Source organism: Rissa tridactyla, chromosome 1 (genome assembly GCF_028500815.1).
Source record: "Rissa tridactyla isolate bRisTri1 chromosome 1, bRisTri1.patW.cur.20221130, whole genome shotgun sequence".
NCBI lineage: Eukaryota > Metazoa > Chordata > Aves > Charadriiformes > Laridae > Rissa > Rissa tridactyla.
The window spans coordinates 140,150,318-140,164,981 of NC_071466.1; the positions used below are offsets into that span (position 1 = coordinate 140,150,318).

The 14,664-nt window shown below is 41.6% G+C and overlaps 1 protein-coding gene across 1 annotated transcript in view; it reads left to right on the forward strand.

Annotated features, from left to right (window-relative positions):
* VWF (von Willebrand factor) overlaps positions 1–14,664 on the forward strand; it is a 145,598-nt gene that overhangs the window by 96,844 nt on the left and 34,090 nt on the right. The window contains exons 35-38 of the mRNA XM_054220138.1: positions 3,245–3,465; positions 4,459–4,651; positions 5,277–5,618; positions 12,545–12,750. Coding sequence (XP_054076113.1) covers positions 3,245–3,465; positions 4,459–4,651; positions 5,277–5,618; positions 12,545–12,750 — 962 coding nt within the window. The remainder of the gene's footprint in view (positions 1–3,244; positions 3,466–4,458; positions 4,652–5,276; positions 5,619–12,544; positions 12,751–14,664) is intronic.

Here is a 14,664-nt window from a genome sequence, read left to right on the forward strand (position 1 = left end):
ATCCAGCGCATGTATCAAAGAAACAACAACAACAAATGCTCCCTGCCTCCAGAAAACCTCACCCTGAGTATTTGAGCAGAAACGGTGAACGCTGTGTGATTAATGCCTGGGCTGAGATGACAGGAACAGAAATTAAGTGCACCTATGCACGTTTACAGGGCGCAGGGATTCAGCCCTGAGGCTGGTGATATTAGGAAAATCCCACATATGTGAAAAGAGGACTTGAGGGAGGAAGATAAGAGTGATGATGTCAAGCAAAAAAATGAGCTGGAGCCTCTGGATCACCTCAGTGCACAGACAGATGCTCTGACAACCGTGAAATGGTGTCAGATAAAGGAGGCGGTGATGCCTGGCTGCATGCAGCATGGCACAGAGCATCGCTCCACGGCTGTCACAGGGAAGAGCACTTCATGGTGGAACAAGGGGGTAGGCTCAGCCACTGAGTCTTTTGGTAAAGCCCATCCTGGGTTTGGGGACCGAGCCGAGCCTCCTCTCCATGCCAAATGCACTGTAGTCATATGCTCGGTTTCCATAAAGATTAGTCAAGATGCTTATTTTGAATTAAATGTCCAAAAGATCAGATAGAGCCCAATCATGCGTGCTATTACAGCTAAAAATTGCAGAAATCTCCAAAATAGGAACCTGTAGGTGTTATTTTCGATAGTGTTTGAATCCTGTTCAGAGCCTGAATCTCTTTGGCTTTAATGAAGCTGAGAGGACTCCCCAATGTAATTCTGAAAATTAGGTTTACGCTTAAAATCATATTTACTTTTTAAAGTAAATCACGAGCCTATATGTATCTTCGCTTTATAATGTATAATCTCAATTTGAAATGTCGCCTGCTGAACTGTCTGCTTTAAGAACACTTTCTTCAAGGCACTGCTTGAAATACCTAAGCTGGGGAGCTAGATATTGATCCCTGAACTGTTAGACATCCAAAATTTTAACACCCCAACTTTTAGCATTTCCTAAAAGCGCATTCGATTACTCAAACTCTTTAAAGCTAGCATTTCTTTTTTTCATATATTTCAAAAAGGTAGAAAGATTTTAGTTGAATAATTATAAATATTTTATAAAGTTTAAAGGATACTCTTAGTGATATCTACTTATAAAAAGTGTCTCTGTAATAATTTTCTTAATCCTAAATACATTGATAGCAACATGAAGGCATTACTTTTGGCAAAAATTTCAGCATACATTGGGCAAAAAATGTCTTCATAAACATTTTCTGACAGGATGAAATGAAAATTATCACTTGTACCATTAGCTGGTTATCATGAAAAGACCTATAGTTGACTTCAGATTGCTGCTGTTTAACGTGAACTAAGATTTTTTTAGGTCTTTATGAATTTAGTGAGCCATGATATGCAAAATTTAACTTTTTTTTTTCCCGAGGTGGTACAGCTTGTGATGAGAAGGGGTAAATTTTCATATGTTATAAGCGGAGGAAAAAATCCCAACCCCATCCAGTTGATCAAAAGTCCATGGGTAAAGTAGCCTCGTTTCAATGACTACTTAGCAAAATTAGGGTGATGCTGTGTCAACCGAAGCAACATCTGTAGCTGGCGGGAAGGCTCATTCTGATGCTGCGTATGCTGAAGTCAGAGCCGAAACTCATAGCTATCAGTAAACTTTAGAGATGGGCATAGCAAAGTAGGTGCTTAGTAGGAGGGCAGTGTGTTTCAGCATCTCTTTGTTGTTATGGAGGGAGGCTGGTTAGGTGATCCATGCTGCAGGAGCATGGCAGTGCACGCTTAATTTACTCATGATTCAGCGAAGTAGTGTTCAATTATTTAGAGAACCGGAGGCCTTTCAAATGATTGCTTGACAATGCAGATGGTATGACAAATGCGTTTGCAAAGAGGAAGTACTTGAAAAACTGTTCTTCCCATGTCATATTAATTGAGTTCAGAGAATAATCATGAGTTACACCACAAAGATGTTTGCTTGCTGTACTAGTTACAAATTTTATAGCAATACGAAACTGGTCTAGTGGGAGGTGTCCCTGCCCATGGCAGGGCGTTTGGAACTAGATGATCTTTAAGGTCCCTTCCAACCCAAACCATCCTATGATTCTATGATTTGCAACATGTGATTCATGGCTCTTGAGACTTTGTGACCTATTCAATTGATTTAAATGGATTGCATTAATACATTCTGTGCTACAGAATACCTATGAGAAATTTAAAAGGATTTCCATTATCCTTAGAATTTTTTTTATTGTCCATGAATAAAAAAAGGTTGAGCAATGTTGTTTTATTCCCAACTTGTTTCGTTGTTGTTCATATATGAACTTTAAAAGAAGGTGTAGTAGAATGTCTGAAGATGTTCCAGTGCTCCAAAGGGATGTACCTTTTGACAGTTCAGTGCCTGACAGTATACAAGATAGGCTTGTTTTATTATTATTTTTTTTAAGCAGAAGTTGCTATATCTCAATTAGAAGCCAAGTAGCTGAATTATTAACAATGAGAATTTTCTTCCTACGTGTTTAGCTGACATCATTGCTTTTATTGTCCTTATTATCTTTAAGCAAAAGATTTGAAAATGCATAAATCAGAAGCATCTTTTTGCTCAGGGTTTTTTTTTTTTTTTTTTGGTACTTGTGAGATTATAATCCTCCTAGTCTTCCAGTCTGTGAAGACAAGGAAATGTTTATAATCTAACGACTAGGACACCAGCTATCACTTGGCCATTGGTTTGTGCTCTGCACATTATATCTCTGCCCTTTTCCTGTTTCCTACCTCAAAAAAAAAAATGTTCCCTGGTATCGCCCTGTGACGTGTTTGATAAGAATGAAGTAATGTTATTTTGTTTAAAATGTAATACTGTACAGAGTAAAATGCAATACCATAATAAAAATGCAATGCAAAAATTAAAAAATAAGTATGTTACAGTCTTTCTACATATAGGGAAGGAATACATTTTCCCTGCTTTCATTTTTCATATAGAAATTATTAATAAGTCACATTCAATGTGAATAAATTCATGTAAGGGATTTTCTATGAGTTTTTCCAAATCTTTTTTTAATACTAATTGCTATAGACAAAGATAGTTCAAGAAAACCCACATGATGAAGTATTTACCAAAGTTTCTTGTCGATGATTTTCTGCAGCATTTGCAATTCATTACCTTCCTAGCTTTCTCAACTAATTGATTCCACATGCCCATAATAATCGTGAAGAAATAGTATAATTTAAACAAAAGTGAATGCCTATATGACTTTTTTTTTTTTATTGATGTGCAGGTGTTTGTATAGGAAGTTCATCTCGACACATTGTCACTTTTGATGGGCTGAATTTTAAGCTGACCGGCAATTGCTCCTACACCTTATTTCGAGACATGCAACATGACATTGAAATTCTCCTCCATGAAGGACCATGCAGAGCAACACCAAAGATGAACTGTATGGACTCCATTGAAGCGAAACATCGTGGTGTATCTGTTCAGCTCTTCAGCGACATGGCAGTAAGCTAAATGCAATGAAGTGATCTGTGCGTTGTCTGCTCATGCGATAGAATTTCAGGTTGTGGGGACCTATTTGTTCTCTTTATGCTGTTCCTGTTCCCCTTGCAGCCTATTCTTACACTTCTGAGCAAATGCTCATTTTAATTTCATGATACAATCTGCATTCACATAATGAGCCAGACACGTTTCTTTTCTTGTTCTCCCTGTTGTGCTGGTATGACAACGTCAAGAACATGGATTTGGCAATGTCTCCCTGACACTTCTGCCAGAAAAGCGGGGCTTATAGACAGGACATACTGCACTCTGATTCTCCTCTGTTGGCAGAGGTCCTTTACACAGTGTTATTATTTGGTGCGTGGGAGAGCAGCCCCTATTCTTCGCAAACCAATGCACAACTGGCTAGTTGAAGAGCTAGTGAGTTGGTTCTTACCTTGTGTGCAGGTGGACCTCAGCATTAGATGGAAGGACATCTTAGTATTTATTATGTCTGTTTTATAGGCACAGAAGTATTCAAATTCAATACGAAACATTTTCAATCTCTGGGTTCCTCAGACACACAGGAGTCAGCTAGCCTGCAAAAGTGATCTCGTCTGGCTCATGTGTAGCAAAATAGGATGGACCAAAACACCTGCACCCGGTTCTACATGGTGATGGACAGCCTTGACTTTCACTGAGGTTTATTGATAATCAGGGTTTGTAGGTGTCACTTTAACTACATGGCATTAGATTGCTAGTCTGCATATACACGAAGGAATGCATTCATGTGGGAAAATGTTGAAAGAGATGTTCATATAATACACAGAATGAAGGTCAATTAGTTCTGTACATTTTTAGACTCAATAGAAATTTTCAGCTTGCCAAATTGATTCTTATGTCCAGATTCAGTTGGATCTTCAAGTACTTATGAAGTCAAAATGTGTTTCAACTGTAAGACTGGGTTGATTTTAACTGCTTGCTAGAACTGATGCGATGATCTTGCCTTTTTGAAAACAGGTGGCTGTTAACGGTGAAAGGGTTCATATCCCCTATTCTAGCAGTTTGTTTGAAGTCACTGTTTATGGAGCAATAATGCATGAAATCAAGTTCTCCCATCTTGGACATAATCTGACATTTACTCCAAGAAACAATGAATTTATTCTTAAACTTAATTCAAAGAGCTTTTCTTCAGGAACACAAGGACTTTGTGGTAAGTTTGAAAACTTAGTAATTTTAACAGCTTCCTACTTGGACTTGAACTGTTATATACGTTATTGTAGTTTGTGTGGCCCTGTACCTTTAAAGTCCCTGGCTGAACTGATTCCCTTGTTGTTGGCACATTGCTAATCTATGTAGGTTTCTCTACTACGGCCATCAACATAACAGCTCGTTGACATAATACCGTGGAAAGAACAGGCTACATATCTCTCATGTTTAATTGTTTCACACTGTCCTTTCAAGGAGATTTTTTTTTTTTTGTTAAGAGGGTTTGACTTTAGGTTCTTACATATACATTTATGTGAGAGACACGACCTATGCTTGTAGGGAAGGCGGAAGGTTTGTGAGGGGTACTACTACCTGGCAGAATTAATTCTACGGTATCCCCAATGGTATAATCTATTGTATAGTTTATACTTCTGTGGCATAACTTATACCTCCCGTAATAAGGAAACGTGAAACATGACCCAGGGTTTTTATGCCTCTATTGATAATAGGTATAAGGCATTCAATGAGTGGTCCCAAACAGCCTGTATGTACTGTGCCTCTTTTCTCTAGGTATATTTTATTGCTGACTGTATTCAGACTCTTTCTTTTCCTTTTACTCACCCTCCTAGGGGTGTGTGACCAGAACCACGTCAATGACTTCACGTTACATGATGGCTCTGTCACTTCTGACAGTAGTGTATTTATTCAAGACTGGGTGGTGGAAGAGCCAGGGAAGATCTGTGAAATCCGGAGAGAAGACAGATGCTCTGAGCACGCAACGAGCCACTGCCGCCTTCTGCTCTCCGATCGGTTTGCAGAGTGCCACAGGCTAATCTCCCCCAACATGTTCTACGAGGCCTGCGCAGAGAGCAGCTGCTATGAGGACGAAGCCTGTGAGATGATAACTTCCTACGCTCACATCTGCAGGGAAAACGGGATCTGCATAGACTGGAGAACACCCGAGTTCTGTCGTGAGTGGTTTATGATATGTTAAAACTGATATAGAAACTGTCTAACTTGATGATGGTGATGACAATGACGGTCAGTGTAATGTTAGTTTTTGAATACCGTGTAATGGGGCAGAAGTTCCAAATCAAGTTTCCCATATAAGTGGTATTGCAGATCTGGTAACTGGTTTGTCGTCCACTAAGTTGCATATTATGGAAAAAGCCTTTCTTAGTAAAGTGCTAACTAGTAAAATGCAAAGTAGTCTTGCAAGGCTGGAGGAATAACCTGTGAAATAAAAATACTGCAAAAGCTACGCACAGGCAAACACGGCTATGTGACAGTACCTGACTCTGCAGCAACCAAACCATTGTGGGGCCAGGTTTGAACTGAGAGCCTGCTCTGATTCTGCCGGGCGGTTTTAGCTGCAGCTAAAATGGGGAAATAGCCACTCTCTGTGGTGCGTTTTCTTGCCAGCACGTGCCAGCTGCACTGAACAAACCAGCTGTAATTTACTTTGCAAATCCGGTTCTCCTTCTGGCTGTGTTTTGCTTGTGTTGTGGAGGTGAAGAGTTTGTGCTGAGAAAGCAGTATAGCAGGACGTGAGTCTTGCAAATTGCCCAGAGCCCAAAAGACGCAGGACAAGCATGCTGGTGCTAAGTCCAGATGGTTGTCGTTTTGTATACCTACTCCCCTAAATTCTTATAGTCATAAGAAGTTCTTCCCTAACTTCCTGGGGTTTTTGTTTGTTTTTTCTTTTTCTTTCTTTTTTCTCCCGACAGCCCTATTATGAGGCATACATAAAGATCTGCCCAAAATGTAACATATAGTTAAGTACAAACGAGTAACTCTTGAGGTGGCTTATTCTACACCTTCTGCTGTTAGTCTGTGTGCAGTGATGGTTACAGACATTTAGATATTTTCTCACGGTGTTTCTGGCTTAGTCAGGTATCTGAGATGTGTGTGTATGTATGTTGGCATTTTCTTTCCCAGCCAGCCCCTCATGTAGTGTACTGTATCACAGTCGTTTTTCACATCTCCTGCCTCTCCAGTTTAGTCAGTTCTTGTTGCCTTGCTTTCTTTTCCTCTTGCCGCCCAGATACTTTTCATTTCAGAATTGGAGAACCAGCATCCTAAAGGCATGATACAGCAAGAACTCACTACATATTTTGGTTTGTTCATGTTTTAAGCTCAGACTGAGGGAATGATGGGATAGGAAGTCAAGAATGTGAATTTGAATTTGGCCTGAGCCTCCAGTTAGTGTCTTAAATATCTTTCCAGGATAAGCTATTGAAGAACACGTTGCTGTTGCGGACTGAATCTTTTAAGAAACAACTTAGTCTGTTTGGAATATAGTCCTAGAAAACAGAGGGAGAATACTGCCAACCATTTTCTAAATTTAGTGCTTCAGTCAGGCTTTGCAAATTGAAATGTCCGAGCCTGAATGTCAGTGGAGAACCGTAATAACTCTGCGCGGTTTTCAAATTCCCATCTTGTTACTCAGCATGTACAAGGATAGCCGAAGTTGCCCATTTTAACACTAGTTGCATAAAACAATCATTTGCGTCCTAACAATAGCATCATCTTCTTCCGTCAAAAAGGTGCTTCAATTAGAGGAACATTATATGAGTTACATTAATGACTAAATAGACACTGTGGCTTAATCACTCTACCACTACGTGTTTAATAACAATGGCACAGTTCTGGAGTACCTTGCTTCCCTACCCCTGTGCCAGTGAATTCTTGTCATTTTTTTAGGTTTTTGTCATGCCATATTGGGACATTTCAAGCAGTACAAGTCCTTCCTGACTGGTCTGCCTGGGTGGGTATATATACTTGATGGAATATCCGATCAAGACGGAGCTTGTTCTCCATCCTGTTCTCATTCAGTTCCACTGCCTGAGCTTTCCTTGCTCCTTTTTGGGAGGGTGCATGTGTCAAGTGCTATCTGGTGGACTTCCAGCTTTGTGTCAGTGGATGGAAGGAAAATTTACTCCAAGGTGGCAATATGCAGTGAGGGAGATTTTTTGATTTTTTTAAAATTTTTTTCCTAGACCCTTGCTTAGTAGACGTGTGCTGCAGCAACCTGTAGCTTCCATTGATAGCCACGTAACCCTGAGGCATAGAACATGCACCCCTTGAGCAAGCTCACCCTTACAAGTGAATGCCTGCTGAATAGGGTTTCTACTTCACTGCCAGTACGGGCTCTATCTTAATGTAAAGATCATAGAGATTTCTAACAAATGATAGAATGGTTTGGTTTGGAAGGAAACTTAAAGATCATCTAGGTCCAACCCCCCTGCCCTGGGCAGGGACACCTCCCACTAGACCAGGCTGCTCAAAGTCCCATCCAGCCTGGCCTTGAACACTTCCAGGGATGGGGCCTCCACAGCTTCCCTGGGCAACCTGTTCCAGTGTCTCACCACCCTCACAGTAAAGAATTTCTTCCTAATATCTAATCTAAATCTACCTTCTTTCAGCTTAAAACCTTACGCCTCATCCTATCACTACACTCCCTGATAAAGAGCCCCTCCCCATCCTTCCTGTAGGCCCCCTTTAGGCACTGGAAGGCTGCTATAAGGTCTCCCTGGAGCCTTCTTTTCTCCAGGCTGAACAGACCCAGCTCCCTCAGCCTGTCCTCACAGCATAGGTGCTCCAGCCCTCTGATCATCCTCGTGGCCCTCCGCTGGACCCATTCCAACAGGTCCATGTCCTTCTTGTGCTGAGGACTCCAGAGCTGGACGCGGTACTCCAGGTGGGGTCTTATGAGAGCAGACCACTGCATTGCTAATATTGACATGTGTTGGGATTCAGATTTGTGTGGAGAGGAAGCTTTATTCACCTGGATATAAGCTTGTGTATATAGTGATTAATGAATGGACGGAGATATATTCATTCTGCAGTTACCAAAGAAATGGTAGGTCATGTGAAGGTGACCAAGTCAGCTTTGAACTGTGTAGCTCAAGTAACAGTACCAGTTAGCAAATTTTGCTCAGAAAGCAGAAATACTCAGAAGATAAATGACAGCGGCAGCAGCAGCAGTTGTTAATCTTCGTGTACTAATGTTTCCATGAGTGCTTCTCAGCAGCTCTTTACGCTCATTTATGTGCAATATGGACATACCCTCTAGGTACTTGCCAATACTAGCTTGCAGATAAATTAAATTTAGATAGGTAGTTGATGCTTGCATGGTGTATGAAGCAAACTGCTAGTTGGTACTGCTCAGTAAAGCTGTGGTTCTTTGAGGAGGATGCTGGTGGCACTCAGCAGCTGCAGGGATTCCTGGAAAAATATTTTGCTTTGAAACACCGTTTTTCATGAGCCATTCTGGTTGTTGTAGGGTTTTGTGTTTTGTCTTTCACTGGGTTGTTTAACTGGGTTGCACAGGTTAGAAAGCAAATGCATAACAGGCTGTGGCTGCTCAACTGAGGGGCAGTGATATCTGGCAAAGAAGCAAGAACGAGGGTCAGGAGGAGGAGAGAGAAGCAATAGGATACAAGAAACCTTTAAACCATCTCTGCTAATGAAGGATTTGGGTAGTGGAGCTACACTGAGATTATCTGCTGCTCTTCGTTTGCTGTGTAAGCAAGGCATGCCGGTGAGGACCATAACAGCTGAAGGATTTAAATCATGAAAAAAACCTCAATAGTACGGGGGTGGCTTTACAACTGCCTTCAGCTGATGTGGGACAGTTTTCTCTTCTTCTTCCATCTCCAGCCGTGCATTCCCACTCCTTATGCTATGCTGGCAGTAGTCCTCACATGCTGTAAAAGGGAAAAAGGTGCCAGCAGGAAACAGCAGCTGAGGTGAGGAGATTAAGGGGGGACTACCCTTTTTGATGGCAGCACTGATCTATGTTGGTTTAACACGGCCTTGAAACCACTCCCAGGAACACTGGAAAAACCCTTCTAAACATATTCCTTTGGATAAAGAAGACCTGTTAAGGGAGGTTTCAGAAAACTGTGCCTGGGCAGTGCAGGGAGGTTGACTGGCAGCTGATGAGGTGTTGGCCCTGGTGCGTTATTCACTCAGCTTCATTGTCACTGGTGTTTTAGCTGTCCTTTTGGCTGCACATGACAGTACGGTGAGGCAAAAGGCAAGCCAGCAGTATGTGACCTCGGGAGATAGCTAGCTAGCTGCTAAATTATACTACTGATAAGAAAGGAGTGGCATTGTCACCTGAAAGGACGTGGGCCTTTCTCTGTGTGTCACAGGCTTGAAAAGCACCCCTTGCCTAAATATCCATTTAGTACTTTAACCAAGGATGCTCGGTCTTGTCTTATCCATTAGAGCCACAAAGTCAGAGTGAATCTCTGTGCAAACTGTCACTAGATCTTTCACTCTGAATTTTCACTCTACCTTCTGTAGATCCTCATAGAGGTTATTTTCTCCCAACCCGTATCTACTAGGAATAGCTACTGTAATTTAAACGAAAAATAAGCAGCCGAAGAAATGTCAATACTTAAATGTGCGAGATGAGCCTTTGAAATAATCATAGGTTTACAGGAAACTGTTCCCCCCCACCACCACCCCTCCGCCCCCCACTTTTCTTTTATTATTCTCTTCCTTGTTTGAAAGAAAAGGTCATGTTTTAACGGAGCCAACAAACAGAATATAATATCAATACGTTATCATAGTAGCATCATACAGGCTAGTACTTGAGGTGTATTTCTTTTGAAACTAATTTGGCAGAAGAATTATTCTTCTATTAGTTGGCTTTTGGCCTTATTTTCCCTTTTGCTAGTACCTGCAGTCTTTTCCTTTTCATTCAGAAACAACAAGCATTTGAGGTGAGCACTGAAATAGCCATCTGGGAGTGTGCCTTGTTGAAATACTTGTTTCTGAGGCTGACTGTGGGGAGTCCTTCGTGCCTTCTCGCATTCCATACCTCTGGCAGAAGTTTCTATACAAAAAACAGAGTTACCTGAAAGTCATGTAGGAGATATCCAAATCTCTGGAGCATGAGGGCAGTGACATGTCTGAGGTGGCTTTCTACGATCGCCTGGCTGTCATTGTGTCAATGGGATGAAAGGATGGTTAGGATGATTTTCCAGGCGTTGCCGGAGCTTACCCCATCTCTTGATGCTGCTTATGCACATCTCATTCCCATGCCCCAAGGACAGAGGTGACTTCAAAACAAGGCCATTCATGTGAGCTCGTTTATATTTCTTTTGCAAAACATAACTACCTAATTTCTTCCTTGAAAAAACATTGCCGTTTAACACAGGCACACAGGCTATTTGATAGCCTATCTGGAGGCCAGGGCATGGTTCTTCATTCCATTTTTCACACACCTGGCTCCTTAATGCTAGCCAAAGAGGAGGAAGGAGAAGGGGCTGTGTTACATGAAGTACTTTAGAGGCATTAGCATCGGTACCTTCCTCTGCTTGAGAGCTGTCCGTGTTCTATGCTGATGGGCATAAAACGCTGCATTAAACTCTAAAATAAATTAATCTAATTTTGTGCAGAGCAGGTTTACTAGATTTGCTGTGGGGCTAGTGGTAGGTAAGCAGGATGAAAGCCAGTGTGCCACTGTGCTTGTCAACACTGGAATAAAAAAGCAAATGACACACTACCTTACTATGTGCTGTTGGATGTATTTTCACACATTTATTATAGCTGACGTGAGTCCATGACAGGCAATTAGTGCTGGTGCTTACTCTAGGCACCATGTTTACAGAACTGCTTCTGGAAATGAGTTTTTACTGGAAAACGTAGTATAGTCTAGGTGGCTACCAGTACAGGTTTATAAGCAGGTGATTTATCCTGTTTTACTTGGATAGACGTTTTTGTGTTTTCAGAATCCAGCCAAAGCATTTCACAGTGGGATTGGAGTCCCCATCAAGTTCCTGTGGCTTTTCAAGTTCCTCTGCATCTACTGAACTATGATGCTTATCCCCACATACAACCATGGACTCCAACACACCAGAATTAATTGGATTTAGCATGGCTTGAAACAGTAAAGGGTTAATGCTAAAGACATTTCTGTTTCCTTTGGCTGCTAAGAAGGGTGTGTGTAGACAGTTCAGCTGATGAATGCTTGTTTGGTTGGGAGCTTGGGTCTTCATTCAGTAATTTTCTTTCAGTGTTTTTTGTCAGGGGACTGAAAAAAAAGTTTTATAAACCTCACAGCAGTCACAAACTGGGAAATAAGAAAGACTTTTCCAAATTGAAGCTGTAGTGAAAAATAAGTAGACTTAAGGGACTACACAGTACGGAAGCTGTGTCCATAGGTTTCTTGAATAGCTGTAGCCTTAATTTTGTGTTTGCTTTTAGAGACAATGCCCTCAGTGTTGTGAGCTCATCAGTAAAAATGTTATGTGTTGGCTTAGGGGGAGGAATGCAACCTTCATTGATGCAGTTAATTCCGTTAATAAGGCAACTCAGATAATAAGGAGCAGAAATCCAGCAGGTTCGGTTTTGAAGTATCAAAATGTTCTGTTTGTTAGCTTCCCTTAGTTGATTGGGAACACTGACGCCTATCAAGTTGTCAAAAAAAATATCTTTGTTCAACACTTTAGTCTGTCCTGGATCTCTCCTAACCATGCGCCGTTACCAGTGCTTCGCTAATACACGCTAAGGTGGTTCTAATCTCTTATGTCTCTTGCCCAGTGTTGAAAACAAAGTTAGGCAAGATGTAAAGCTCATGTAAGCCATTGTATCATTATAAGGGTAAGTCATACTTTGTTGGTGCTTGTGGTCTGAAAATGCGGCTTGATGATTTCTGCATGGACTATATTTTAAGCAAAAGCCTTCAATCGCTTTCCACTGTGGATTTCCTTAGTTTTAAAATGTATTTTCAAAGCTGTTAGTGGCTGCAGAAGGCAAACTATGTCCATCAGATGATGGCTTTCAAAAACCTGAACAGAATTCTAAAGGACGTGTGAGTGGAAACATTTATCTGCCTTTCAGGTCTCTTTATCTAAATAGTTTTTTTTTCTGTCTTCCTCAGCAATGAAATGTCCCCCATATTTGACATATGATCACTGCCACAAAGCCTGCATAAAGCACTGTGATAATAGTACCAAACTCAGTGTCTGCAAGGATTATCCCACAGAAGGCTGCTTCTGTCCAGACAGACAGGCGATTTTTAATGACAGCTGTGTTGATGAAGAAGTCTGCACACAATGTGTCAGTGAAGATGGCACGCACCATCAGGTAACCATGTACTTAGCAGCTTACCTTTGTAAGTGGTTGGGGTTCGTACTTTTGCAAGTAAATCTGTCATAAGTCTGTTTTCCCCTTTGGAAAACAGTTTATTTTCTAGCTCAGTTCCTCATAACCGGCCGGCTGTCAGCCCCATGTAGCTCCCCTAGTGTGAAATTGGCTGGGACGGATATAAAATTCACAGCTGGGACTGTCCAGACCCGGAAATGCATGACAAATTTGTGTGGAGGGGAGGTCTAGAGGGAAGAGAGGAGGGATGGCATAAGTCAACATTTACCAAGATAAACACCCTCATTCAGCAGACTTTTACCAGTAATGACAATTTAATCATAAATCTGGAACCCTTGCTTAAAATGTATTGTATTGTCTTTGCAAAGCTTGCTGTAATCTTTTCAGTGATTGGTGTGGAGCAGTGGGACCAAGAGGACCTTATGTGAAGTCATATTAGCCTACCTGCTTTTTTTTTTTTTTTTTATGAGAATCATTCATTAGATAAAATTCGTCATTTTAGTTTTACTGAAAATCCACTTTCCTCAGCTGAGTCAGACCTCTCTGTGGCGGAACGGGATTGGGAAGAGCTGTGGGTGCCAGGCTGCGGTGAAAGAGATTGCTGATTTCCCTTTCAGCATCACACAGCGGCTGCGCAAGCTCCTCCCTGTGTCCCCTGTTCCAAGTAGCAGCGGCTGTTCCTCTTCGCCCCCAGATACTCAACCTTTGGAGTTTTCACCTAAATCAGACAGTCCTCTTAAATCTGCAATTTTGTTACAGGACTTTAAGAAGAAGGGGCTTTAATTTCAATACTTTATGGGCTTTAGATTCTTAGCAAGATTTTTCAATGGTCTTATCATACTCAGCAAACCTGCTGTCAAAGACATAATTGTTTCTGTAACATCGATCTTCTGTAAATAACAGAAGTCTATGTGTGTGTGTGTGGATAGTCTATTCTTTAAGTAAAAAGGTAGATTTAAAAAAGTAAACGAATGTATGTACTCTGAATAACTTCATTTCACGCACACAAATTTATACTTGCATTTAGTTCAGCAAGAAATGCGTTATAAATGTTTGCAGTTAAACTGAAAGGGAGCATATACTATTTGCAGCTGGAACGTCTCTTTAAAATAATGTTTGCGTTGATTAACACGGTGACAAAAGCATCAAGCACAGCAGAGAGAACACCTTTCTTTAGGCGGCAGAGCACCAGCGAGCAACGCACTTGACTCAGGGAGGGAAGTGTTCCAGGCACTGCTTTGCCAATGCGAGAGTCGCACATAGGGCAGGTCTGGCCCGCGTGTCCGTGCATCCCACCCCCACCCAGGAAAGGTCCACTCCTGCCCGAGGGTCCCGCCTTGCCACGGCTTGTGCCTCAGTGCTGCCTGCTGGCACTGTCACAGCCCAGCGCCATGGAAAAGAGTTCACTAAACACGATCCTGAGGGTTTCCTGCTGCTGGGCAAGGGGCTGGTACAGGAGCCTCACAGCGCTAACTGCCCTCCTCTGGCATATGCACCCCATGGATGTGGGCAGCGAGAGGGCAGACCCAGGGGAAAGGTGTTCTGTTACACAACTGCATCATCCGAATCAAGTTTTTCAAATCAAAAGGTTAGAGTTTTCGGAAGGATTGAGCACACGTAGCTTGTCTTAGCTTTTATTTTAAGGTTACAGCATCTCCATACATGTGGCCACGATTCTTTCTTTGTGTTCTCTTTCGGGTCTTTGTTTTAAATACAGTATCATTGGTATGTCATAGTGTAATAAAAGGAATAGAAAACAGATCTTTTTATTTCTCTTGAAGGAAAAAAAAATAGCTTGCAATGTATACAATCACTGCCCTAAATACGGATCAGTTGTGCGCAATTCTTGGTGACCCTGACAACTCTGGTTATTGTATCGTGATTCTATATGAAATG